Source organism: Ascochyta rabiei, chromosome 10 (genome assembly GCF_004011695.2).
Source record: "Ascochyta rabiei chromosome 10, complete sequence".
NCBI classification, from domain to species: domain Eukaryota; kingdom Fungi; phylum Ascomycota; class Dothideomycetes; order Pleosporales; family Didymellaceae; genus Ascochyta; species Ascochyta rabiei.
The window spans coordinates 435218-460369 of record NC_082414.1 but is presented as its reverse complement, the minus strand read 5'-3'; the positions used below and the strand labels follow the sequence as shown (position 1 = coordinate 460369).

Below are 25152 nucleotides of genomic sequence, written 5' to 3'. Positions count from 1 at the left end.
AGCCACAAGCTCTTCCTCGGCTCAGGCGGCTAACCCTTGCGGTAGCGCCTCCTCTTGTCGTCTAGCCCTTCTCGTATCCCGCCCCTTGGAGCTCAGCACCCGCTTCATCGCCCTCGCAACCTGCCATCCATGGCCGACTCGCTTGGTTTGTCCCGCGTCGCTACTGACTTTGCGTTGGTCGACGAAGGTATCGAAAGTGTGTTCGCGGTCGCAACCCAAGGTCTTCCCATCGACGGGCGATATTGTGTGCGCGATCTTGATGCCGTGGTACTTGTCGCTGATGTTGGCTGTATCGATCTTCTCAAGATCGCTGGAAGGGGCGGCGGTCTTTTTGCGCAGGTAGTCGATGAACATGGGCGATAGTGGGGACTGGTCGTCTTCCTTGCTCAGGGCCTTTTCTTTCTCGTCCAGGAAGGGGTTTGCGGGTATCTTGTCATCGTAGTCGCGATATGGGTTGTGCGAGCTGCGCTGGCTGCGTTTGCTGGGTCGTGTCTGCATCATGCTGGACGAACGAATGCTAGAGCGTTGGCAGTCGTCGTGAAGTATGCGGGTGTCACATCCACTTTAAACGCGTTATCATCCATCCCGCCTGCTGGCGCTTGGCAATTGGTCCAACTCCTCTAGCGAATACGGCTTGCCTCTTTGCGAATGAGATGTGTCTGTGAAGGGAAGGTGTAGGATTGGGTGCTCGTGGCGGGCTTGCCTTTTGGGGTAAAGTGGCAGGCTCAAGAGAATACCGGTCAAAGCAGAAGACCAGTCGCGAACACCTCTCACCCCTCTTGTCTGCGCCATGACTGCATCATCAACTAGTGGTATTCAAAGCAGCGGCAGCGCCGTGACATGTCTGGATATCGAACACACGCCTCCCAACACGTTTCTACAACGCCATGTTGTTCGGTCACCGCATTCATCTTACCAACAGCTCCTACCAAATTCACCAGACTCCTGATACCATCTCAACCTGTGGTTTCTGGGCTGGATTCGCTTCAAGTAATTGTTCCGGCTACCGAACGGCACAGTATGACACTTTCTTCTCCGGCATCGCGGTCCGCGCAGACGTCCATCTATCGCTAGCTTCTATTACCCATTCGTTGAGCTGTTCAAACACCGATCAGTCGCCTGCCGCTTCAAAGATCGTTACCCAAAATTCAGCTCTGATTGTACCCGAGAATCTTAGCTCAGCATTTGCTCGTAGACGGGTCATCAATGCTATTTGCCACTTCGAAGGTGGCCGGCTGAACACTGACCTGCGTGTCTTGACAATACTTCCAACATTGTGGTCACGCGACTTTTGAGGTCTGGTATGACGTGTGTCTTTCTGCTTTTCCATTCTTGTCCATTTGCCTATCTCATCGCTTCACTTTCGTCAACCGTTTCCGCTTGCGTACCTCTTGATCACTATCGCTGTCCCAGCTGAACCTACTCACTAGCTGTGGACGTTCGACTGGCTCTTCCATCACAATGCCGCTGTCCATTCGGTGACATGCTGCTGCTTGTCGAACACGTTCATCTACCCATGTATGCTGGATAGGCTGACCATACGGGAGGGGAGTCAACTTCAGCATATATGCATCATCTTGAGCGTCTCGAAAAGCGCGAGTGAACTCGTCGATCATCGCCGGAGGAAGAGGTACACCGTCGACGTCGCTCAGCTCGCAGTAGGGAATTTTACCTGCGTGGCGGTACCGGGCGAGCTCGTAGCCGTTGCTGCGTAGGTCAAGGTTAGCTTTCATCGCCTTACGTACTGCAAGATTAACCTTGGACACGCGTCGCCGCTCGGTTTGTCGGATTCTGTGGGCTTGCTTGAGCCCATGCCAGATACGTGGACCCTGTCGATTGCCGTGGTGTGCGAAAAACGCTTCCAGCATCTCACGAACACGTTGCATTTTCTGTCGCCTGACAAGGATGCGATATTCGTCGTGCGGGAGTCCGCCAGGCCTGTATGTGTTGTTCCAAGGAATGCGAGAAGAAAGCGAGTGTGAAGAAGGGTGTCTAGACAGTGTGTTGTCAGGCAAGAGGACTGGGTCGCGCTGTTGGGGCTCAGCAGGCATCTTACCTGGCACTTTGCAGTACTTGAGCTGTGGGTAGATGCAGGCTCGAACCGGTCGATCGTCCATGATACTCTCGGTATCGTAGCCGGAATCGTAAGATAAGCCTGACCCTACCGAGCAGCAATGGGACCTATACTCGTGGCGCGTCGCATGGTTTGTTGGCCGGTCAGTCACAATTTGTCCTTTAGGAGTAGTTGAAGCTCGACTAGACTTCATATACTGCGCTCGCGCACGAACTAATTCAGACCTGCGCTTTCCAATCACCTGGGGATACATTGACCACTTAATGATATCATCATCATCCTCTTCACTTCCATCTGGTTTGGCAGACACTGGACGTGCCGTTGGTTTTTTATAAAGGAACTTCAGCGCTGCGCTCTGCTGCTGGTATGCCGCACGTCGAGCGGGTCTACCAGTATCGTAAGTCCGAGTCGATTCATAACCAGATTGTGTGGAGCGAGAGCGAGTTCGCGCCGTCTTGGACTGGTGCCTGGAGGCAGTGGCAGCAACACAATCACTGCGTTTCCCAAGGGATTCAATAGATGCTCGATCTGGCTGCTCGCCGAGCGTGCGAGATTCGGAGCCGGCTTTCATAAGGTCGAGAAGCGATGGCGTCTTAAGATGCGTCAGTGTGAGGATAATAAGACAGTGGTTGAGCTCTGTTTCGAATGTATCGTAGGCAGTAACGATCGGCGGGCGTGCTTTTAATCAACTCGGGGTCTTGTATTGTGCAAGTACATTGTATGCTAGTGATGTTTGTGGATGCTGAACAGAGGAAAATGGTAGCTGAGGAGCTGGACGACCGTGATAACGACGAGGACGACTACACATACCACATACACGTTCTTCTGCGGCCTACGCAGCCTTCCTGCCAAGACGAAGCTTCTTCAGCATTCTTCTCACCTTCTTGGACATCTCGGCTACCGTCTCTGGCTTCCTGTGCTGCCCTTTCGTCAACTTCCTCCTCTGCTTTCTTGCCTCTCCGCCTACGATCCCTGGCGTCGACGCACACGTGTCTAGCGTCTCGCCTGCCGTGTAGCTGCCATTATCGACGGTACCATTTTCCTCGTCGTCGCCAGACCGGCAAGCCAGATCAGCCCCCGCGGTATTCTCCAGGGGAATCGTAGCTCCCCCCAGCCCGGACGCCAGCGGGTCGCTGGATACGAGCTGCTTTGGCGCGCCCGGCACTTTCTGCTCACCCGCTGCGTCGCGCTGCAGTGCCGTGCGAGACTGCACCCGGGTTCCACGCTCGATCGCCTCGCCGTACACGGCTCGCTCCTCTGTGCTTCCGCGCGGAACATAGTGGTAGAAGCGACCGGCTTGCTCACTTCGTACGCCTGGCGTGCACGGAACGAGGTTGCATGCGTGAGCTTCGCTCTTGGTGTAGAATGGGGAAGTCGAGGTGCTGATATGTGGGAGGTAATAGCGGAAGGGTGAGCCGGCTTCTAGGCTTGAGAAGGCGGTTGTGAAGGAGGAAGTTGTCGATGCGCTGGATGGGCGGGACTGGGTGAAGGAGCTGTCGATTATGGTGTCGAGTGTGTGTCGCGAGATGGTGGGTTTGTGGCGGGTTAGGCGGAAGGGAGGGGTTGCGAGGGGGAGTGCTGGGTTGGACATGGCGGGTGAGGTTGGAGCGGAGAGGGTGTGGATCGCGGATGTTGCGAGGTCATGGAGTCTCTTGGTGGCTTTATGTATGTGTTCTGATTGACGTGGTTGGACGTTGGATCACTGAATGAACAAAGGCGCGACAAAAGATTTCGTGGAGCAGTCGTGCGAAGATGAAAGAACACTGTTTGCATTTACTTTGGACAATCATCACCTTGCCACGATATGTTTCATGATCGTCGATACATTCTAAACAGTCTAGTTCGTTTGCCAATTCACATCATACAGCCGTAAGTGTTCAACCATATCCCACAACATAACTGATGAAAACATGTACAGTCATACTTCGCGACTCTCATCTAATTTTCCTTCCCAAGACCAATGATCCTTCCACCTCATCCAAGCAGTATTCAGAACAGCTTGTGCGGAGCAAAGGTTCAGCGTGTGGTCGTTGAACCTCACAGTATGGCAAGCGAGCTTTTCACGCGCTTCAGAATCCTGGCAACTTTGACTTTCCAGCTGCGGCACGGCGCCATGATGCGCTGCTTCAGCCCTTCAATATTCGCGTCGTGTTTGCTCAGCGGAGGGCCTGTCGGATTGTTTGGATTGGCAAAGGTTTCGATGCTGCTGTTACTCAGCGAGCCGGGAGAGAAGTGCGCAAAGGGCGGGCTGAACTCTGCATGTTCTGGCAGTTGAGGGATGTTGGAATTATTGGTAGGGAGGGGGCTGGACTGTTGGAGTGTTGGCGTTGATGCGTACGTGGCTACAGACGACGAGCGGTTGTGCGGTCGTGGCAGGGCGTGCGGGTTGGCTGGTGGTAAGGGCGAGTAGGCGGGATAGTGGCTGTAGCCTCCCGCTCGGACAACAGCTGGTACATCGTGGTTTGCAGTTGTGGCAGCGCGATTGATTCTGTTGCTAAGTTGACGGGCTTCAGTGCTGTGATTGGCGTCTTGAAGTACTTGGTTGCGGAGTGAGGACTGTACAGGTACTCGGCGGAGGGTGGGTGTACGCGAGGAACGATAGCCTGGGTGTTGTAATGAGAGTTGTGGAAAATTGGTGGTATGCTGGCGAAGATCATGATTGGGATCTTGTTGTTGCCGATGGGACGGTGGAGTGGCGCGTGGGAAAGGAGCAGGAGCAGATTGGGGATCCTCATGTGAATCAGCGTTCCACATCGCGCTCTGAACTTGCCCGTGATTTGGCGCAGCTGATGGTAGATCATGGTCAGGGGTTGTTTCACGTATCCTTTGCTGATGGGGGTTTTGCTGGGAACGCGATCGTTGACTGGGTCTTCGCTTGACAGACCTTTGATGACGAACTCCGCCCAAGACTATGGTGCGCGGGAGGTCTCTTCTCATTCTTTCTTTCGCCTCCAGGTTGTGCATGCTGTCCACGCGAGTGCGTGGTGGGTGGCTACGAATAGTCGCATGTTGACCTGGCTGTAGAACGTCTGGCACAGGTGGTTCATTGGCTGGCGATGGTCTAGAGAGAAGATCAGGAAATCGTTCCCGCAGCCCTGCTGTGAGAGGAGGCGCGGAGTTCCAGTCAGTTTCCAAGTTGACCCCTTTGGTGATCCTCCCCCATAATGAGATCCTGCGCTGTGGATCGATGCCCGCAGCATAGTCACGATTGGCCATATCCGGATGTATAAGAGCGACTCAAGGCGTCCCAGAGCAGCAGAGCGTTGTGTGAGCGGCTCTGACAGTGTCTAGTAAAATCAGAGTAATGGGAAGATACTGAAGAATGGGAATCATCACCTCATCAGGCAGAACTACTGGCACATTGTGAGGGGTAAATTGCCAGCTAACCCAGCTCCAGATGTGCACAGTCAAGCCTACAAATTCACAACTTGATATTTGTGGATGCCACCCCCGATGCTATCAACGAGACATGGCCTATGCTACAAGTCTCGAGACCTGCCCTGTGTGTCACACATCAGGCATATACTCAGGTGCGATTTGCATCCACACATCTGGTTCGTAATGTTCGACCCTCTCACCATGTGTCCTGCGGCTTGTCTTGTCTCGACGCGATTTTGGCGCTGGCGTTGGTGTATGCTCAAGACAAGTCCACTTGTGTCTCAGACAAGGGCGATGGTCGCACAGCGCCACACGGTTCTGCAGTCTTGGTGCTTGCGGTACGTCCACATGCGCAGAGGACACAGCCAGTACCTCTCCAAATAATAGAGGTGCTGGTACGAGGTCTGTTAAGATCATTGGGCCGGAAGTGGTGTTCATTTGTACGTGATGTGGTCTTGTTGGCGTTGGGAAAGTGGAAACATATCCACTGTCATCAAGGTTGCGACACACATTCTCATCTTCGTTCTTGGATGATGTCGACTTGTCATCCAAGAATGTGTATCGGTGTGTGGAGCGGCCACGTGGAGACGTATCTCTGGTAGACAGACGATCTATACGTTCATTGAACGTCAATCCACCAGGCTCCCAGTTCCCCAGCAAGGTCGGGCTATCTTCGTAGCTCTGTGGTCCTTGAAGTCGTGTCCGGGACGTAAGCATCCTGCTTTCGTGGCTGCGCAAGGAATCGTAGGGACCGTTGGAGTCATTCGTTGTGCGGTACTGTCGAGGTGCTGGGGTAGGCGTGAACAGATGTTCCGTATGTGCCGTGCGAACGACTGAAGGTGGCGACCCTGAAGAGAGCGGGAGGGTAGTGTAGGATGTGTCGAACGAGGCTCGAGCTTGCTGTCGTGGAGGGGTCTGGGGAACTGGTCGAGACACTGACTGAGTTGCGTGACTGGACTGCGCTTGCAGCAGTGTAGTGCGTGGATTGGGGCGGGTTTCTTGTGAGCGATGCGTACAGTCATTGCGGTTGCTTTTCGAGCGCCGACAATCTAATTGTGTCCAGAAGCACCACAGAAAGCGCATTTTCATGGAGATGTTCGCATGGTATGCAAATGTGCAATATGACAAAGGAACGCTGGCATATCGACGGATTTAAAAGAGCTGCCGTCATGAGCAAACTCGACAGCACAAAGAAGATGAGGTGACATGGGTAGACTTTGCAGAAGGTGGCAGTGTATTCCAGCGCTATGCAAACACCAAGCACGAGCGTTGTGAAGTAGAACGCATTTCGAGACCATAGTAACGCCAGGACGCGGGATAGTTTTGCATCCTCATGCATCCAAACAACAAGTAAACACAGCAAGAAGGAGATGCTGAAGTAAGTTGGCGACTCGCCATGAGCCGTAGATCGCCCGTACATTCTCACATATCGTATCCTTGATATCGTCAGGATTAGCGGCGGCTCTTTAAACCAGCACGGCCGATTGTAGACCGCTTCGCAGGTTTTGCCTCTTCTTCGCTCGAAACACCCTCGCCGTCATCCAGATCGTCGCTCATGGGTTCAGACATGTCATCACCCGCGTCATCATCGGTCTCCTCAGCCTCGTCGTCAATCAAACCGTCTGAGTCCTCGCTGCCCTCGTCGGAGTCTTCGTCAACCTCCATTGTGGTAGGCATCTCGTCGTCTGAGCTCTCATCGTCGTCGTCCTCCACATCCCGTATCCTCTTTCGTGTGCTGTCGGGCGCATCGTCCTCGTCGTCTACGGAGGACTCGTAGTCGTCCTCTCCCTCGACGTAGATGACAGCCTCATCGTCGTCGTCGCCAGCAGCCTTCTTCTGGTTTCTTCTCCTCAGCTCAAGCTGAGCTTGTAGCATGTCCAGACGGCCCTTGAGTGACAGCAGAGGCTGCAGCCCACTTGCGCGCTCTTTCAATACTTTGTTCAGGGTGGCAAGCTGCCTGACCAGCTGAGGCTGGCTGGCGAGGTATCCACCGTGTGCGGCAAGCGACCACTGCACCCAGACCATGAGCACACCTGCGCGACCGGGCTTCTTGTGTAGGCGCTCAGCAAGCTTCTGCAGCAGGTTGCCGACCAAGGGCGAGGGCAGACGCTCGACTGTGGCGTAGATGGTGTCGATGTCGATGACTCGCAAACACGACTCGAGCAGCTCTTGGTCGTTTGTGCGTAGGGCTTGGGTGAGAACGGTTCCCAGAGATGAGGCTGACGGTGCAGAGAGCGGGCGGTTGGCCGAGGCTGCTGCCAAAGCTCTCGAGTCGTCTGCGCCAAATGCGGTCTCGACATGTACAATGCGCGACTCTTGCACAGGCTCGGGCTCTTGTGCGCGCAGCCTGTCTCCAAACGAGAGCTCCTCTGGGTCTGCAGTCTCGTCGTCCACTGGGCGGTCCTCGTCGTCTCGCTCGCCAGCGACAGCAGGTGCTGCGTGGTCCTTTTCGTCGTCGGAGCCTGAGTAGTGGCTCTCTTCGTCTGCGCTGCTAATCTCAATCACGTCCTTGGCGACATCCTCCATGTCGACGTCACCGTCACCATGACCGGCCTGGCCTCCGCCGACGACGGCCGTGGACTCGTCGACCTTTGCGTTGCGCGCATGTCTGGCGCCATTGAGCTTCGCTGTGGGTTTGGCAGCACCTCCCTTGAGGAGCGACTTGAGGCCGTTCTGGCGGGCTGCAGCGGGCGACGGGGCGAGCTTCGCTTTTTTGGGCGGCGGTGCGGTGTCGCGGGCGGCCTTGGAGGCCTTGGAGGCGTTGGGTGTGCGAGAAGAAACGGCGGCGGGCATGTTGGCGGCTTCGCGGTGGTGCGGTGGTGCGGTGGTACGCGGCGAGGCTGCGGTGCTGGGTGGTGTGTGTCGCTGCCTGGAGCAGAGCGCAAGATGGGTGCAGCCGAAAAAATGAGCACAGAATTTTGGTGGAGCAGGCGAGCTAGGACCAGGCGACAGGGATGGGCCGCTGCGGCGAAGAATGGTCGTCAGAGCCGCCCACCGTCTTGGCCTCTGGCGACGGTACCGCGGCTCTGGCACGCGGCGACAGCAGCGCTGCGAGAAGAGGCGCGCTGGAAGTTGACACGTTGACACGTTGACACGATTCGCAGCGAGTGCATGGCAAGGGCGCAGGCTCGCTGCGCACTGCCAGGCTTTGGGCAGCCGCGACACGTGACGCAGTGGGCTTAGCGCCAGCTCAGGGGGAAGGCACGCTTGGCACGCATCGGTAGGTCGGAAGGTATTAAACAGGCGAGCTGCCCAACTCAATATCTTCGTCCTTGTTGCTGAAGTCCTTCCCGATCTGCCTCCAATCAACGCGCGCCTCCTCCGAACACCGCCCACGACTCGCGCTCCACCAACCACCAGCCACCAACCACCAGAGTGCATCACTGTCAAACTGTCAGGCCCAGTTCGCGACCCGGAGCCCAGGCCCTTGCGCTGCAGCATCTCGCACATCTCACCGCGCCATCAATTGCTGTCACGTCCCCCAGCTGCTGCACCTCGCTAGCGCTGTTCGTGGACGCCTGTGCTCAACCTCTCCATTGCCATCCGTGCGCCCCATCGCGGACTGTCTGTGTTGTGGTTGCACCTCTGCCAGAGGGCGCACAGCTGCACGGAGCCCTACTGCATCTCCCTACGCGCCGCGCTGCACGACAAACACGTCGCCGCCGTCGCGCACGCTTGCCAGAGCCACCCGCTGACTCACTGCACGCGCGCAGCTCTTTGACCTCGCCGCCGCCTCCCGGTAAGTCACGTGCACCGCGAGCCTGTTTCAGCCTCCGCAACATATATTCTTCTGCAGCCCCTCTTACCTTGGTTGCCTTGCTTTTACGACCCAAGCCACACCACAACCCACCCCACCTCACCGTCGCCACGCGCCCACCACAGTGCAGCGCCCCGCTCCTTGTTGCATCCGTATCCGTCATCGATACGCGTCTACCCGCAAAGTCGCGTACGTGTCAGCTTGCAGCTTGCTAATAACATCCGTCTGCAGCACCCATCAAATCCCGCGGTTTCGTTAGCACGCGCAAACACGTTCATCAAGTTCATGGCCCTATGGCAGTAATGACATCACCCACCTTCGACAAGTCTACCCTTGATCTCAAGGCAGACGCGCTCGTCCCGGCGGACGCAATGGCCATCGGTAGTGAGACAAATGGGTGAGTGCGCCTCGGCCTCTGAAGTCGCCTTCACCTTGGGGTCCGACTTACTGATTTACTTTTACTGATTTTCTTTAGCGTCCACGATGTTCTCTTCGATGAGCCCATCAATGGCGCCGACCCTAGCGCGACTGGAGAATCCAAACCAATCACCAACGGCGATCACATGGCTTCAGACGTACCACCACCTGCCGTAGAGCCTGCCGTTCAGCCTGCCACGAATGTCTCTAGTGGCATCGACGGTGTCGCACAGTTTCTGCCCGACCAGACAGATAGCAATTCGCTCTTTGGTGACGATGATATCGTGCAGTCGGTAACAGAAGCCACCGAGGCGCCCATCTCGGACGTTCGCGACGAGCCAGCACCAGCGTCATCTGCAGATGCCATGCCAACCGAGACCCAAACGACGAGTGAAAGCACACAGCAAGTGCTCGAGACTCAAATCGCACCTTCGATCGAGGCAGCATCTGCCGACGCAATGGACACCGCCGCCGACGCACCCGAGGACTCGAAGTCTGCGCCACCTACCAAGCCGATGAAGGAGCTCTCCATACAACCAGAGTCTACGTCCATACCTGCAAAAACAGAGCCATCAGCGGATGCGGACCGGGAGATGGAAGATGCGCCACAATCTGGGAAAGTGCGGCCGCGAGAAGACTTTGAGGAGGATATCGAGGATAATGCGCCCGAAGCGAAGCGCACCAAGACCGAGGAAGCGTCGAGCTCGCAGGTAGACATCAAGTCCGAACTACCGGCGCAGCTTGTGCAGACCAATGGCGGCAGCAGCACCCCGCGAGGCGATGGAACAGCTACACCTAGAGGCGTGGCTACGGTGATCTCGTCGGAACCATCCGGGGTGCATCGCGCTGCTGACTACGAGGCGTGGCCGACGACCCCCATGACGCAGGCGCAGAACAAGTTCTTGCTCGAGCGCATAAGAAACACGAAGAAGATCAAGGTGTCTCTGGCGTTCAAGGACCCTGTGGATCCGGTCGCGCTCAACATACCCACCTACCCGACCATTGTAACGAAACCGATGGACCTGACGACGATGGAAGGAAAGCTGAAGGAAAACAGATACACCTACGTAAGGGAGTTTATGGAGGACCTCGATCAGATGATTGAGAACAGCGAGTTGTTCAACAACAAGCAGCATCCCGTCACACAGGCCGGGTACAACCTCCGCGCATACTTCCTCAAGGGCATGGGCAAGATGCCGAGGGGCGGCGTAGACGAGCCGCAGAAGCCGGTCAAGGCCAAGAAGCCGTCGGTGAGCACAGCGCCCAAGGCAGCGGCCAGACGCGAGTCGAAGCCGGTACCACCTACCGTGAAGTCGCCGGCTGCGGCCGTAGCAGCATCCCCCCAAGCCGCATGGCCTCTTGGACAGGATGGCATGCCCCTCATACGGCGCGACTCTACTAGTGCGAACGATCGTCCTAAGCGAGAGATCCACCGGCCGTCGAAGGATTTGCCCTACACGAATGCCAAGCCTCGCAAGAAGAAGTACCAGCAGGAGCTCAAGTTTTGCGAGAGCGTGCTGAACGAGATCATGAAGCCCAAGTACCAGGCGGTGACGTATCCGTTTGTGGTGCCGGTGGATCCTGTAGCTCTGAACATTCCGTCGTATCTCAAGATCATCAAGAAGCCCATGGACTTTGGGACGATTGAGAAGAACTTCAAGAACGGGGTGTACCAGAGCGCAAAGGACTTCCACGCAGACTGCCAGCTCGTGTTCCAAAACTGCTACAAGTTCAATCCCGAGGGCGACGCGGTGAACGCCATGGGCCATCAGATGGAGGACCTGTTCAACAAGTTTTGGGGCGAGAAGGCGGCGTGGTTGGAGCAGCATGCGCCGGCGCCCGAGCAGTCGCCCGAAGTCTACTCTGACGAGGAAGACGACGAGGACGAGGAAGAGGAAGAGGAGGTGGATGCGGCCCAGGCGCAGTTCCTCGCTCTGCAGGAACAGATTGCTGCTCTGAACGAGAAGGCGCAAAAGCTGCTCCACGCTCAAAAGGGCACGCGTGCATCGCCCAAGGCGCCGAGCAAGAAGAAGGCCAAGGTGCCAGCGCCGGCGGTGAAGAAGAAGAGCGTTCCGCTTGCGGTGCCACCGCCGGTGAAGCCGGGCAAGGCCAAGGCCAAGCCACCGCAGCCGTTGAGCTTTGCTCAGAAGCAGGACATCTCCGAGGGCATCAGCACGCTCGGGGATGCTGACATGAGGCGCGCGGTGCAGATTATCCGAAACGGGTGCCCACACCTGGCCAACGTGCATGACGATGAGATGGAGCTCGACATGGACGAGATCAACGACGAGACGCTGCGCGAACTGCTCAAGTTCATCAAGTCGCTCCGTGGGCCCAAGGGAGGCGTGTCTGTGGCCGACGACGACTTTGAGCCGCCGCGGCCGGTGCACAAGCAGTCGACAGCCAGCCGGCCGAAGAAGAACAAGCCCATGGGCAAGACGGAGCAGGAGGACAACATGCGCAAGATCCAGGAGAAGCTGCAGTCGTTCCAGGGCGGGGCATCGGGTAGCAGCCAGTCTCCACCGGGTATGTTGTCTATGCGTGATGTTGACGATGATGATGTGAGACTAACGGATGCAGCGCATGAAGAGGAGAGCAGCGATGACGACAGCGGGTCGGAGAGCGAGGAGGAGTAGCGACAGCTCTTCTTTTGCTTTTTTGCCCGATGAGTGTGAGATGCTTGGTTGCTTGCAAGTAAGAGCAAGCAAGCGCAAACGTGCCCACACCTGACCACCTTCTCGTTCGTTTATTCTCTTGGATCGAGCAAAGCGATAGCATCTTGCGTGCGACATGACTCGTCTCTTTTCTTGTCTTGCTTGGACCCTGCTCAGGGGTGGGCGGTAGCAAGGACGTTGCAGCAACCTAGTCGTGGATAGTGCAGGGCCTCGTCACCACCTGGGCGGCACCCCTCCTCCCAACACAGATATCGCTTGTACAGTATACTTTCCCCCCCAACGATGAGCGCGGTGCAGAAGAGGGAAGGGGTCTTCGGCCGACAACGAGGTTATGCGCGTGACGAGGCTTGTGGGTTTGGATGCTTCGAATCGGAGGGGATTGATGGTTGACTTTGTGCGGGGGTTTGACACGTTCGAAGGAGGGACGGGGCGGTGTATGAGTAGCCAATAGCCAAAAGTCCACGTAGACAGTGGAGGAATAGCAGCCGTATCTTCCTCTGTCGTGTGTCGTGTGTCGTGTCGTGTCGTTGTGTTGTCGCTTGTTGTGATGTGTGATGGTCGACGGTCGATGGTTGATGGTTGATGGTCGATGGTCGATGGTTGATGGTCGATGGTCGATGGTCGATGGTCGAGTGGGTGGTGTGTGGTGGACGCTGAAGGACGAACTGCAGCCAAAACTAGCCCTTTTGCCTGTGAGCAGTCGTGTCTGCAGATGTGGAGAATCCACAGGGCTCCGCGGTGCAGCGTGCATGATCGTGAAAGAGGCGCGGCACAGGCATCTACACAGCAAAGGGCGGCCGCCGGGAGGGTGCATCAAGACGGCCGACTCGAGTATTGGTCTGCAGCAGTCAGCGTTGGTCGTGTTCTTGCCAGACTGCAGACGTCGACAGACTCGCGTCGCATGCTTACCGCCATGTTGTTGTTGCTGTTGCTGCTGTTGTTGCTGTTGCTGCTGTTGTTGCTGTTGCTGTTGTTGTTGCTGTTGCTGTTGTTGTCGCTCACTGCTCATTCAGGCAGCGACCTGTGTTGTAGTACGACGGCGGCACAAGGGGGCAGAGGAGGAAGAATTGGGAGGCGTGTGCAAGTGAACGGTCAAACACAAAAGCAGACGAACGGGCGCAATACTATCGGTGGGTGCGAAAGGGAGGTCCTCACGCAGTAGCAGGGAGAGAGAGGGGGGACTGTTCTGCTCGTCCGCGGTGCAGAGCATTCGGCGAGCAGAGGCGGTGCAGATGCAGTGCAGAGTGGGGATGGCGAGCGGGTGACAGGGCTCAAGCCTCACGGTACCGCGCTAGTCGGCCCGCGATGGAACTTCAACTTTCAGAGCTCCCGTGACAAGGCCAAAGACACGCGCCGCCGACCTTGCGCCCGCCCTGCACCCTCTGCACCCTCTGCACCCTCCACCGATCCTCGCCGCTGTCGCCTCCACCGTCAATCGCCTCCGCACGCTCATCTCATCTGGTCGTCTTCACTGCCAGGAGACCGCGCCGACCGCCACCATGGCGACCGTCCCCGTCAGCGAGGTCAAGAGCAACACGCGCGAGAGCAGGACCGCGGCGCATTCACACATCAGGGGCCTCGGCCTGTCCAGCGATGGACGCGCAACACCGTCGGCCGGCGGCTTCGTCGGCCAGGCTGCGGCGCGAGAGGTACCTACATGGCATCGCACCCACTGCCATGCGCCAACACTAACGCCTCCAGGCTTGCGGTCTCGTCGTCGACCTCGTCAGGGCCAAGAAAATGTCCGGCCGCGCTGTCATGCTGGCCGGCGGGCCTGGCACCGGAAAGACGGCCCTCGCCCTCGCCGTCTCGCAGGAGCTCGGGACCAAGGTGCCCTTCTGCCCCATTGTCGGCAGCGAAATCTACTCGGCCGAGGTCAAGAAGACCGAGGCGCTCATGGAGAACTTCCGCCGCGCCATCGGCCTCCGCGTCAAGGAAACCAAAGAGGTCTACGAGGGCGAGGTCACCGAGCTCACGCCCGAGGAGGCCGAGAACCCGCTCGGCGGCTACGGCCGCACCATCTCGCACCTGCTCATCACCCTCAAGAGCGCAAAGGGCACCAAGAAGCTGCGCCTCGACCCCTCCATCTACGAGGCCATCCAGAAGGAGCGCGTGCGCCTCGGCGACGTCATCTACATCGAGGCCAACACGGGCGCCGTCAAGCGCGTCGGCCGCTCAGACGCCTACGCCACCGAGTTCGACCTCGAGGCCGAGGAGTACGTCCCCATCCCCAAGGGCGACGTCCACAAGAAGAAGGAGATTGTCCAGGACGTGACCCTGCACGACCTCGACGTCGCCAACGCACGCCCCCAGGGCGGCCAGGACATCATGAGCATGATGGGCCAGCTGATGAAGCCCAAGAAGACGGAGATTACCGAGAAGCTGCGGCTGGAAATCAACAAGGTCGTCAACCGCTACATTGACCAGGGCGTCGCCGACCTCGTCCCCGGCGTCCTCTTCATCGACGAGGTGCACATGCTCGACCTCGAAGCCTTCACCTTCCTCAACCGCGCCCTCGAGTCCCCGCTCTCCCCCCTCGTCATCCTCGCCTCCAACCGCGGCCTCACCCACATCCGCGGCGGCACAAACCTGCCCCCCTCGGCGCACGGCATCCCCCCAGACCTGCTCGCCCGCCTCCTCATCATCCCCACACATCCCTACAACGCAAGCGAGATCAAGAGCATCATCACGACGCGCGTCGGCACCGAGCGCCTGCAGATCAGCAACGACGCAAAAGACAAGGTCACAGACCTCGGGGTCAAGGTCTCGCTGCGCTACGCGCTGCAGCTGCTTGCCCCCGCGAGCGTGCTGGCCAAGGTCGCCGGGCGCGAGGGCGGCGAGATTGCCGTGCACGATGTCGACGAGTGCGAGGACCTGTTCCTCGACGCTGGGCGGAGCGCAAAGGGGCTCGGCGAGGCGGACGGGTATATCGCGTGAGCCGAGTGTGACGAACAAGCTTGGGAAGGAAGGGCAGGGAAGGGAAGGAAGGGCAGGGAAGGCAGGACAAGGCAGGACAAGGCAGGACAAGGCAGGACAAGGCGTTGGGTGTAATGAGCTGAGACGAAGCTAGCGTGCATGTAACAGTACCTCACTGTAAGCGATATGAAGGACTGGAATCGAATCAACAAATCCAATCAAAGTTCAAGTCAAAAGTCGGTTATACACATGACATTCTATTTACCCTATCCCTATCCCTATCCCTAATTCACCTCCCTAGCTCCTAGGAATCCTCTAGGTAGGTAGTGGCTGTTGTTGGGAATTAGATACGCGGTTGTTGTTATTATTGTTATTATCATTCTTCTTCTTTGTAACTGCCTATACTGATGTTACACAGTAGGTCTGTGGTTGCACATGGCCGCCTAGAAATCCGTGACGCGCCCGTTGTAGCTCCAATCGCCGCGGTCATGCGAGCTCCCCCAGCGCAGCGGCTCGTTCTTGGGCCCGCCGACCTCGCCCGTCTTGGGATTCACGTCGCCCTCGAACTCGGGCGGTGCGCCGCGGCGCATGTTGGGGTGGAACTCGTCGCCCTTGGGGATCGGCTTGCCGCTCTCGAAGCGCATGTCTGGCACTGACGAGTCCGGGGATTGGTTGATTTGCGGGCGCGGCGGTGAGGGCGCGGGGGAGGATGGGGCTTCCTCGTTGGGCTTTGGCTGCGAAAAGGCGCCTGTGCTGGCTTTTTGTAGCTTCTCGAATAGCTCTTGTTCTTCTTTCGGGAGCCGAGGGGGGCTGGGGCCGCCGAATGCTGAGCTGCGGGCGGTGGCGCTGGTGCTGAATGCTGCGCCGCGGCGGGAGAGCTGACGTGGGAGCTGCGTGATGGTGCGGAGCATTGTGTGAAATTGGGGTTGCGGTTGCGGTTGGTGGGTGGGTGTCTGTCTTCTGGAGACTGAAGGCGGGAGAAAGTATCTGGAGATTGAAGGCGGGAGAAAGTATCTGGAGATTGAAGGCGGGAGAAAGTATCTGGAGATTGAAGGCGGGAGAAAGTATCTGGAGATTGAAGGCGGGAGAAAGTATCTGGAGACTGAAGGCGAGAGAAAGTACGGCTTGATGAGGTCGGCTACTTGATCCGCTCGGCCAATCGGTGGGTTCGGGTGGCAACGGAGCTTGCTGGACTGTCGATGCGCATCGGACTTGGTAACGTTCAAGTCTTGTCAAGATCTTGTCTGACTCTAACGGCGGCGTTGTACTTGTTCCGGCACCGCTGTAAAGTAGCAAGTCAATACACTTTGTCGTGGTAAGGAATCAAGTTGATATACTTTGTTGTAGTAAAGAAGCAAGTTAATGTACTTTGTTATAGTAAAGAAGCAAGTTAATACACTTTGTTGTGGTAAAGAAGCAAGTTAATACACTTTGTTGTGGTAAGAAGCAAGTTAATACACTTTGTTGTGGTAAGAAGCAAGTTAATACACTTTGTTGTGGTAAAGAATCATGTTAACACACTTTGTTGTAGTAAAGAATCATGTCAACACACTTTGTCGTGGTAAAGAACCCAGTTAATACACTTCGTTGTGGTAAAGAACCTAGTCAACACACTTTGTTGTAGTAAAGAATCAAGTTAATACACAACATTGTAGTAAAGAATCCAGTCAATACACTTCGTCGTGGTAAAGAATCATGTGTCAGGATCTTGTTCAGGCCAGCCTCACGCTGCGGATCTGGTTAGTCAGAAGCAGCAAGACCAGTCTCTACATGCGCATGAATCCTTCTCGCGTGCCGCACGGTTGGATGCTGCATGGAAGTCTAGACTCTGCAGGCCGCCTATTATCGTGCACTTCCGCATCAGGAACGAGACGGCTGTTTGAGTGGTGGGATTTCTCCACGTGGCTTGCTGTTGTACAGTACACGAGTGAGACGCGTATTGACTTGTTTGTTCGTGTCGCGGGAGAAGGGCAGAAGAGGGCAGTCTAAAACCGGCCAGCTTCACGTGCAGAGCGCAACGCTTCCGCGGCGATGGAGATACACAGCACGCGCTTGGCCAGCGCGCTGAGATGCGGCGGAGTTGCGGAGTGCGCTTGGGGTCGAGTCGAGAATCGAGACAGCAGCTCCGGCTCTCAGGCTATCTCGTAGCCATGCGACATGTCTGGCAAGGCATGTTCAAGCGTCAAGGCACACTTGGACGGACAACTCACTCAGGCACCAGCGTCGCAGGTTTGGTACAACGGCTGTGCGCAGTTTCAAGCGGGCGATCCGGCGTCCAAAAAATGGTTTCTGCATGATCTCCAGGGCCCGCGCTTAGCCCGCAGCGACAAGCTCGCTGAGCACCTCTTGCTTTCATCGTGTCGTCAACTCCACAGGATCTTGCGTCAACCGCCGGCACGTCAACATGACCGTCCTCGCGTCCCGTTGCCGTCGCTTTCCTGTGCTGCTGTGCTGTGCTGCTGTGCTGCTGTGCTGCTGTCATGCGCAGAGCGAGCGGACGCGCCGGTGAGGCGCAGCCTGTGATGTGCACTCCTTCTCGGGCGCTTGTCAGGGGTTCCAGACCAGTCAATCGCATTCGGACGCACGCCCGGTGGAACGCCTCATGCACGGTGAAGGCTCTGGCCGCAACACGTTCGACGAGGATAGCGTGAACTGTGGCTGATATGGCTACTGCACCTCGAATTCACTTAACTCGTGCTTCCCCCTGGTACCCTGCACATGTCCAAGACGGTCTGCTCTTGCGGTTTTTGGGTTCAGGGTAATTGAGGATATCGCGTACGTTCGTATCGCGAAACCGCCTCTGTCCATCGTCATTTGCTGACGGCGAGAGCAGAGCCTTGGAGTGAGCCGCTGAACTACGGAGATTCGACCAGATGACGATGAACTAGACGTGATGCCACCGGTCTCGAAGCATTCTTGTACTCTCCGCTAGACACCCGTCAACCACCCACACCCCTGCTTGGTTTCTCTCAAGTCCACGTCTTTCTTCAATCTACGCAGCATCCCGGACATCGACAACCCCCTCCAAGACTGCTTGGTTGTCTCGCGGCCAGACAACAGCTCATTGTCGACCAACATGATCGGTGTGCTGCTGTGTGTGGCTCTGCTGCTGCGGCTTGCGGCAGCCGTCGATGTGACTGTCGACCTTGGGTACGCCAGGTACAGAGGAAAGGACATTGGCAATGGCGTTCATCGGTGGGCAGGCATGCGTTACGCAAGGAGTGTGTCTCGAGTCGATGGTCTGCGCTTCACGGCACCCCAGGAGCCTCTTGAAGAGTTGAACAAAGTGACATCAGACGCAACCAAAGTACGTACGGAATCACACTTCGCAGCATCTTCGTTAACCATGACCAGTTTGGCCCTCTTTGTATCGGCACCCAAAGCGCACTCGCTGCAGAGTTCGGCGACAAGTGGTCAGAAGACTGTCTTTTTGTCAACGTCTTTGCACCCTCCAAAGCCACCAACACGAGCAAACTCCCCGTCTACGTCTTCATTCAAGGAGGCGGCTTTAACATGAACGGGAACGCAAATTACGATGCTGCCGATCTTATCGATGCTGCAGGTGGGGATATGGTTGTGGTCAACTTCAATTACCGAGTCGGGCCGTACGGCTTCCTCGCCGGCAAGGAGATCGAGGCCAACAAGACGCTGAGTCTGAACAACGGACTGAAAGACCAGAGGCTGTTGCTAAAGTGGGTCCAGAAGTATATCCACGAGTTTGGCGGCAATGCCGACCACGTCACGCTTGGAGGAGCCAGTGCTGGCGGTGGTTCGGTTGTCCTGCAACTCACAGCTTTTGGCGGACGCAACGACAACCTCTTCCACGCTGTTGCTGCCGAGTCCGCTGCGTTTCCACCTCTACGCAATGTCAAACAAAGCCAGTGGCAGTACAATGCCTTGCTCCAACGATCAGGTTGCCATGATCTCGCCTGTCTGACCTCACTCGACTCGGTAACCTTCCAGAATGCTGTACGGAGTCTCAAGATTCCCTTCCCCGGTGGCAAGAACCCCCCGATATACTTCTGGAACCCAACCCTGGACTACGACTTCATCCAAGACTACACCTACAACGCCCTCAAATACGACCGCTACGTCAAGGTCCCCACAATCTTCGGCGACTCCACAAACGAGGGCATCAATTTTACCCCCAAAACCATTTCCAACTACGAACTCGCCCGTCAATTCATTCTCGATCAGTTCCCCACCGCCAACTGGGCCAAGATCAGGACGGTCTGGAATGGCCAGATGAATGCTCTCGCCGACGCACGCTGGCGCGGCCTTGCATCTGACGTATACGGCCACATTCGCTACAACTGCCCGAACCTCAACATGTCCTCCGTCTACGCAGAAAACAATACGAACCCCACATACCAATACCGCTGGAACGTCGGCACTGCCTCACACGTCGGCGAACTGCCGTCGATTTGGCACAATGGTACCTCTGCGTCTGCTGTGTTCATGCAGGCGTACTGGGCTAGTTTCATTCGAAGCTACGACCCGAACAAACATACCGCTGACTTCCTGCTTGCCAAGGGACAACAGCTGGACAATCCTGAGTGGAAGACTTTTGGAAACGCCACGGGTTTAGGCATGAGACTCAAGTTTGATGATGACAACCAAGTGGCCATGGAGGAAGTCAGTGCCGAAGAGTGGAAGAGGTGCGACGTCATCACGAACATGGGCTTGCATCTGGAGCAGTAAGTTGCACATCCTTCTCTTCCTCATATAGACGGTGATTGGCTGTCGCCGCCCTCCATTCCACGTTGCCCCTTGGCGGAATTACCCAATCTTGTCTTCGTTCTTGGTGTACCCGCGAACGCTACCGCAGAGCCCTTATCCGTGGTATGCAACTGCTGACAAATTACTAGACCCGGGAGTGCGGGCTTGCGCGTCCCGTCCCTTACTTCGTCGCTGTACCTTACTTTCGGCATCATGTTGTTCGGCTTCGTGCCGTGGCTATTTCCCTGAACACGTGGCCACAAAACGTCCAAACAACATACGAAACCACCATTCAACTAGCTTTGATGGCCCAGATTAACTCGACACCACTTCGAGAGTGGACTGCTCGTACGAACGCGACTTGCGAGTTTCTGGGTCACTAAGGGCATTGTTGATACCTGCAACACGAGCGCACGGATCCTAGGAACGGACGCAGCTTCTAAGGCGAGCGATAGGTGTCGACTGCTATCCGGCTTTGTAGTCACTGACGTCTTCGCCTTCTACAGGCTGCAAGGATGGCCCTGTAATCAAATCCCGCAACACTTGACCTTTGTGAATAGTGGGGAGAATAACATTATCAACACGCCGAACAGGATCAGCGAAGTATATCAAGACTCGCCCTTACTGAAACTTCGAGATTTCAATCTTGGACGTCCAGTCGGGCTTCAATCGCATTTATCTCAATATTTTCACGCGCAGTAGCGTTTCCTTGCATGCAAGACCGAGAGACTATATCGTCTTATGAGTAGGAAGGATGCGAGATCAGAACACGCCGCACCATTGTGGCGAGGCAATCACGACGGTACAGGAGAGTCACACGCATAATGTATTTAGATGTTGCGACTGGGTCCACGAACGAGTGAACAGACGGCAATGGCACAGAAGTTAGTGCACCCCCTGAAAATAATAGTAATGTAGAATTACATACCTTTTTTTTTCAACGGCACGATCACGACCTCCACCCTGATGCTTACTTGATCCGCACACTGCCCTGAAACGGACGTGAAAGAGAAGCGATGGTGCTGTTAGATTGAGAGGGATGAGAGAAGATACTGAGAGTCTTGCCACTATTGAGCTAGGCTGTACTATGCAAATTTAGGATGTTGCCGCTGAAACAGGTGACTGGCTAAGAGGAAAGGCAGATCAAGTGTGGCAATGCTATCTACGAACTACTCTTCAGATGCTCACTACTATTCAGATGCTTGCTACTATTCAGTTGCTCACTACCACTGTAGGAATGTAACGATGCTGAAGTTGCCGAGAAAACAGAATGAGGGACCTGGAACAATTGAACGCCGTTCATCCTATGGAGACGATCGAGAGAAACAAGACCACAACCCAAGTTTAGACTCAATACAAGAAAACAACATCAAGCGGAGACAACCATCACTCCACCATGACAACGCAACCATGCTCGCGCCCGTCACGAAAGAAGAGAATGAACAAAAGGCAGTAAGCCAGACACGCACGGGAAAGGAAAGGCCGACCGCGAAACCGCAATCCTCACAAACACTCTACCAATCAAGAACCACCAATAACGCCCACAGCCCTCCAAGCCTGCGCCTTGCCCCGCCCTACAGGCGTCTGGTCCCGAATAGCCTGAGCAGGGACACGGTACATGACCAGATACTCGCCCCAATGCAGCCAGGCATCACCATGGTCAACACTCGCATCCTACCCAGCATCAGCACGCGGAGCTGGAAAACCCCCCACAGATATACGACAGACAGCGAACCAAGGAAAGAAAGAAAAAAAAAAGGAAAAAAGGAAAAGAAAAATAAGGTATCTCATCTCACCTTCAACAAATCCGCAGCCCTAAACACCGGCCCCCGCGCAAAATGCCGCGTGTCAACACTGACGACCCACGTCTCCTCGCCGTACACGTCCGCCCAGTGCTGCGCCACGTTGTGCGCGTGCGCCAGGTCATCGTACACGGAGACAAACGGCGACGAGATGTTGGTTTGCTGGTGCAGGTGCGCGAGCCCGAAGCGGGACAGCGCGGACGTGTAGTTGAGGATGGTGGTTTGGTTCTTGGCGCTGAAGCCGGTCGCGAACGAGTACCGTGTTTGCGCGCTGGTGCGGTGCACGCGGTATACCAGGGCGGGGATTACGGTTGGGGGGGTGGGGGAGGGTGGGTTGAGGTATAAGGCGGGTTGGGCGAAGAGGGCTGTGGGGTTTAGGGGTGGGGTTGCGGGAGGGGAGGGTGGCTTACTGGCCATGGTGGTGGCGGTGGTGATGGTGAATGGAGTAGGTGGCTTGGCTGGCTTGTATGCTTGTTGGGTATGAGAGCGCTGATGAGCACTGAGCGTTGAGATGGCAGATGAAGACAGAAACGTAGACACGCCAGCAACGATAGCTATGTATGAGCCGGAACGAGCAATGTGGTTGGGCTGAAGAGGGCGTGAAATGAACGGCAGTGGTCATGGAGCTGGGAGACCTAACTTATAGCTACATCCAAGAGCAACAGCAGCTTCTGGTGTCATCCAAACAGGCTCTCCGTCTTCACCCCAGAACCTGCTACGGCCATGTCAACTGCCCTTCCCCGTCCCGAGACGAGTATCTCAATCAATGGCATCTTCCCGTCCGCCTAACGGCATCGGCAGTTCCAAACGCTGCTTGCCGTTCTTCGATAGACGGCCTACAAAGAAAGTGTATTGAGTAGTCAAACAAGCAGGGATGTATCTTCTGGTTCCCGCAAACAACCAGATCCTTGGGTCGCGCTCAAAGCTGATACCCTGCTCCTAGGATCCTCGTTTTGGACTTGGCCGAGCTCCATGTCGCACATGCTCGCGACTGTCCGGGGTATAGCTCCACTTAGTCGGATTCGCTGATATGCTGATATTTAAGTTTGGTATACTCCATGGTCGCGTGGAGAAAAGCAATAGAGAGTGCATGTCAGTAAAATCAGAATAGCTTTGGAATATGAGACAGCGGATATTGGTGTCATGCAAAAGAGTAGGAACTCTTATAAATGACACCAAACCTTACGTGTAAGCCACGAACAGTCTGTAATGGCCACCAAGTCTTCGAAGTAGGCTAGCATTCCGCTTTCCAGTTACAAGTGTGCTGTCGTTTGTTCACTCTAGACAAAAACTGACAAGGCACCGTACATCGCAGACTGCAGGCTGGCAGAATCGACAGAGAGGCTCCTCAACCCCGTGTCACCATTCGTCGTAACATTGGCAGGATTGCTCGTGTCGCACGTACAGGCGGCCGCACGCTCTGTGGCGCCTTTTCGCATGGAATCTCATTGGTCAACCACACATCGTCGTCTTGGAAGTAGATTCCGCAAGCTCGATGCCTCCCGAGTAAACGAATGCGCGGTCGTGCATACCCGCACCGTTGCATGTCGTAGTGGCCGGCGTGCAGGCGGAAGGATCGGTGCATGCCGAATGTTCTTGCTGAGCTATGGGTAGTGATGGCAGAGTAGCGGTGAGGACAGAGATTGACGGCCGTCACTCTGGAAGATGGCATCGTTGATGCTGGAAGAGAGTTGGAGTGGCGGAGTGCGGAGGAGGAAGGCACGTGAAGCGCACCATACCGTATTGGGAAAGCGCGACTTTTGATCTCGACGTCGAAAAAGCTAATGACAGCAGGAGCGAGGCGCAACAACGACGAACGAGTCCAACATCTCACACAGTGCGCCAATTTCTTTCGAAAGAATCTGCGATCCATGATCTGACAACTCGACAGCTCCTCTGTTCGCTCAAAGCTCCACAACCACCCCGCCTCGTCTGAACCTCGAACACACCACCACACGAAATGTCTTACTTCAGGATAACACTGATGCGCTCTGGCATCGGTATGCCTCAAAAGACACAGGGTGTCTTGAAGGCGCTGGGTCTGAAGAAGCGCATGACCACCGTCTACCACCCCGTCACACAATCCGTCGCCGGTCAGATCATGAGGATAAAGGAGCTGGTGGACGTCAAGGAAGTCAAGCACGCGCTGACGCCTGCCGAACAGAAGGCTGCGAGGCGGCCAGCGCCAGGGTACTACATTGAGAGCCGGGCGGCGCAGGCGATGAAGGAATGGGAGTAGGGGAACATAATGAAAGGGAAGGGGACTGGAGATTTTTGTACGACGAAGATGTACTTTATTGCATAATCGGGCGTTATGGGGCTGTGTACGAATTGTAACAAGCATCTGACAGTAGCTGAAGCAATTACACAGGTGTTTGCGTCACCACAAGTCCTCGTTTGAGCCTCGTATTGCTTTTTTTGTAGGCTCCAACTTTGATTAACTATCAGCTAGTTATAATGGTATCGTTTCCGGCTACCTCGCAGGCTCCAGGCGCTGCCACTTCCCGGCATCAACACGAACAACTAGCTGTTCTTGACCAGCATGTTCGCCAGAGCATCGAAACAATCGAGAAGGAAGGACTCGATCCCCAACGATAACATTCTGGATGGAAAACGAACCGCAACCGTGGCCAGTCTTTCGCTAAACGAAGAAAGATGGCAGTCTCCACCTTTCCCCCGATCTGGCGTCACAGGATATACGCTATCCGAAAATACATAACCGACTCGGCCGACGATTCCATCTGCTACACATTCGTCCATACGACTCGAAACAAGCAAGTAGCTCAGTCAAATTTCCGAAGGGATACTTCGAGCCACTGGTGGCTAGGACGGGCTGGTCAAGGAAAGACGACGTGCTGGGTGTCAAGTCTCGTGCTTGACGAACCAGGCGAAACGCTCCGTACATCCCCCGTGTTGCTTCCGAATGCATTGGGCGTAGACAACCTTGATCCGGGACTAAATGCAACTCTTCGCGAATTCTCGGGCGGTACAAAGGCCGGTAGATGCGGCGCTATGTGGCTGAGCTGACCGCGACTAGCACCAGAGTTCCCGGGAGCACATGGCGGAGATTTTGATAGAGAGCTCTAGGTAGATCGATCGAACACAGTCTTCTTTGGTTCGTGTGTGCCGAAGGGAACGCCGGCAGCTGGGGGAACTGGGTTGGATAGAACCTATTCTGTCTTCGGAATGGTTCATGTTATCGGTTCCAACCCACCAAACCCACCATGTTCTCCAAACAGACTATTCGTCCCATCCCAAGGATACGATATGTCTTTCGTCTTCATCGGCCCTTTGCGTCCAGCATTGTAGTCGGCAAGCCGAATCTCCTCGAGCGAACGATCATTCTTGTGCCATTGAGTATTGGCTGTAATGATCTGGTAGTGTTGGGATGCACCCTTACGTTCAGTACCTTCA

At 55.9% G+C, this 25152-nt stretch overlaps 12 protein-coding genes across 12 annotated transcripts, besides 15 other annotated features; 4 read left to right on the top strand and 8 right to left on the bottom strand.

Moving 5' to 3' along the window:
* Positions 1–21: 21 nt before the first annotated feature.
* On the bottom strand, positions 22–501 carry EKO05_0006264 (uncharacterized protein; the record flags this gene model as incomplete). Its single annotated transcript, XM_038946065.1, has 1 exon — positions 22–501. One exon carries the CDS (start codon positions 499–501, stop codon positions 22–24), a length of 480 nt encoding a protein of 159 aa, XP_038797768.1.
* An 848-nt stretch (positions 502–1349) lies between these two features.
* Positions 1350–2645, bottom strand: EKO05_0006263 (uncharacterized protein; the record flags this gene model as incomplete). Its single annotated transcript, XM_059636763.1, has 1 exon — positions 1350–2645. One exon carries the CDS (start codon positions 2643–2645, stop codon positions 1350–1352), a length of 1296 nt encoding a protein of 431 aa, XP_059492746.1.
* A 261-nt stretch (positions 2646–2906) lies between these two features.
* On the bottom strand, positions 2907–3665 carry EKO05_0006262 (uncharacterized protein; the record flags this gene model as incomplete). Its single annotated transcript, XM_038940450.2, has 1 exon — positions 2907–3665. The coding sequence occupies one exon, from the start codon at positions 3663–3665 to the stop codon at positions 2907–2909; it is 759 nt and encodes a 252-aa protein (XP_038797767.2).
* A 446-nt stretch (positions 3666–4111) lies between these two features.
* On the bottom strand, positions 4112–4875 carry EKO05_0006261 (uncharacterized protein; the record flags this gene model as incomplete). Its single annotated transcript, XM_059636762.1, has 2 exons — positions 4112–4562; positions 4613–4875. 2 exons carry the CDS (start codon positions 4873–4875, stop codon positions 4112–4114), a joined length of 714 nt encoding a protein of 237 aa, XP_059492745.1.
* Positions 4876–6904: 2029 nt separating this feature from the next.
* On the bottom strand, positions 6905–8902 carry EKO05_0006260 (Small subunit (SSU) processome component; the record flags this gene model as incomplete). Its single annotated transcript, XM_038946064.2, has 1 exon — positions 6905–8902. The coding sequence occupies one exon, from the start codon at positions 8900–8902 to the stop codon at positions 6905–6907; it is 1998 nt and encodes a 665-aa protein (XP_038797765.2).
* Positions 8263–8310: a tandem repeat.
* Positions 8799–8825: a tandem repeat.
* Positions 8903–9511: 609 nt separating the features above from the next.
* On the top strand, positions 9512–12262 carry EKO05_0006259 (transcription initiation at TATA-containing promoter protein; the record flags this gene model as incomplete). Its single annotated transcript, XM_038940541.2, has 3 exons — positions 9512–9606; positions 9685–12152; positions 12207–12262. 3 exons carry the CDS (start codon positions 9512–9514, stop codon positions 12260–12262), a joined length of 2619 nt encoding a protein of 872 aa, XP_038797764.2.
* Positions 11492–11535: a tandem repeat.
* Positions 12263–12799: 537 nt separating the features above from the next.
* Positions 12800–12854: a tandem repeat.
* Positions 12855–12933: a tandem repeat.
* Positions 12934–12951: a tandem repeat.
* Positions 12952–13114: 163 nt separating this feature from the next.
* EKO05_0006258 (uncharacterized protein) lies at positions 13115–13310 on the bottom strand (the record flags this gene model as incomplete). Its single annotated transcript, XM_059636761.1, has 2 exons — positions 13115–13140; positions 13211–13310. 2 exons carry the CDS (start codon positions 13308–13310, stop codon positions 13115–13117), a joined length of 126 nt encoding a protein of 41 aa, XP_059492744.1.
* Positions 13216–13292: a tandem repeat.
* Positions 13311–13800: 490 nt separating the features above from the next.
* Positions 13801–15238, top strand: EKO05_0006257 (RuvB ATP-dependent DNA helicase pontin; the record flags this gene model as incomplete). The annotated part of the gene is made up of 2 exons (XM_038940297.1): positions 13801–13950; positions 14003–15238. The coding sequence occupies 2 exons, from the start codon at positions 13801–13803 to the stop codon at positions 15236–15238; spliced, it is 1386 nt and encodes a 461-aa protein (XP_038797763.1).
* A 22-nt stretch (positions 15239–15260) lies between these two features.
* Positions 15261–15296: a tandem repeat.
* Positions 15297–15341: a tandem repeat.
* A 74-nt stretch (positions 15342–15415) lies between these two features.
* Positions 15416–15452: a tandem repeat.
* A 120-nt stretch (positions 15453–15572) lies between these two features.
* Positions 15573–15607: a tandem repeat.
* A 53-nt stretch (positions 15608–15660) lies between these two features.
* On the bottom strand, positions 15661–16128 carry EKO05_0006256 (uncharacterized protein; the record flags this gene model as incomplete). Its single annotated transcript, XM_038946063.1, has 1 exon — positions 15661–16128. The coding sequence occupies one exon, from the start codon at positions 16126–16128 to the stop codon at positions 15661–15663; it is 468 nt and encodes a 155-aa protein (XP_038797762.1).
* A 1527-nt stretch (positions 16129–17655) lies between these two features.
* Positions 17656–17696: a tandem repeat.
* A 597-nt stretch (positions 17697–18293) lies between these two features.
* Positions 18294–20185, top strand: EKO05_0006255 (uncharacterized protein; the record flags this gene model as incomplete). Its single annotated transcript, XM_038940574.1, has 3 exons — positions 18294–18524; positions 18572–19914; positions 20086–20185. 3 exons carry the CDS (start codon positions 18294–18296, stop codon positions 20183–20185), a joined length of 1674 nt encoding a protein of 557 aa, XP_038797761.1.
* Positions 18304–18343: a tandem repeat.
* A 1272-nt stretch (positions 20186–21457) lies between the features above and the next one.
* Positions 21458–22155, bottom strand: EKO05_0006254 (uncharacterized protein; the record flags this gene model as incomplete). The annotated part of the gene is made up of 2 exons (XM_038940467.1): positions 21458–21610; positions 21733–22155. 2 exons carry the CDS (start codon positions 22153–22155, stop codon positions 21458–21460), a joined length of 576 nt encoding a protein of 191 aa, XP_038797760.1.
* Positions 21677–21717: a tandem repeat.
* Positions 22155–22191: a tandem repeat.
* A 1507-nt stretch (positions 22192–23698) lies between these two features.
* Positions 23699–23977, top strand: EKO05_0006253 (39S ribosomal protein L33, mitochondrial; the record flags this gene model as incomplete). The annotated part of the gene is made up of 1 exon (XM_038946062.1): positions 23699–23977. The coding sequence occupies one exon, from the start codon at positions 23699–23701 to the stop codon at positions 23975–23977; it is 279 nt and encodes a 92-aa protein (XP_038797759.1).
* Between the last annotated feature and the right edge of the window lie 1175 nt (positions 23978–25152).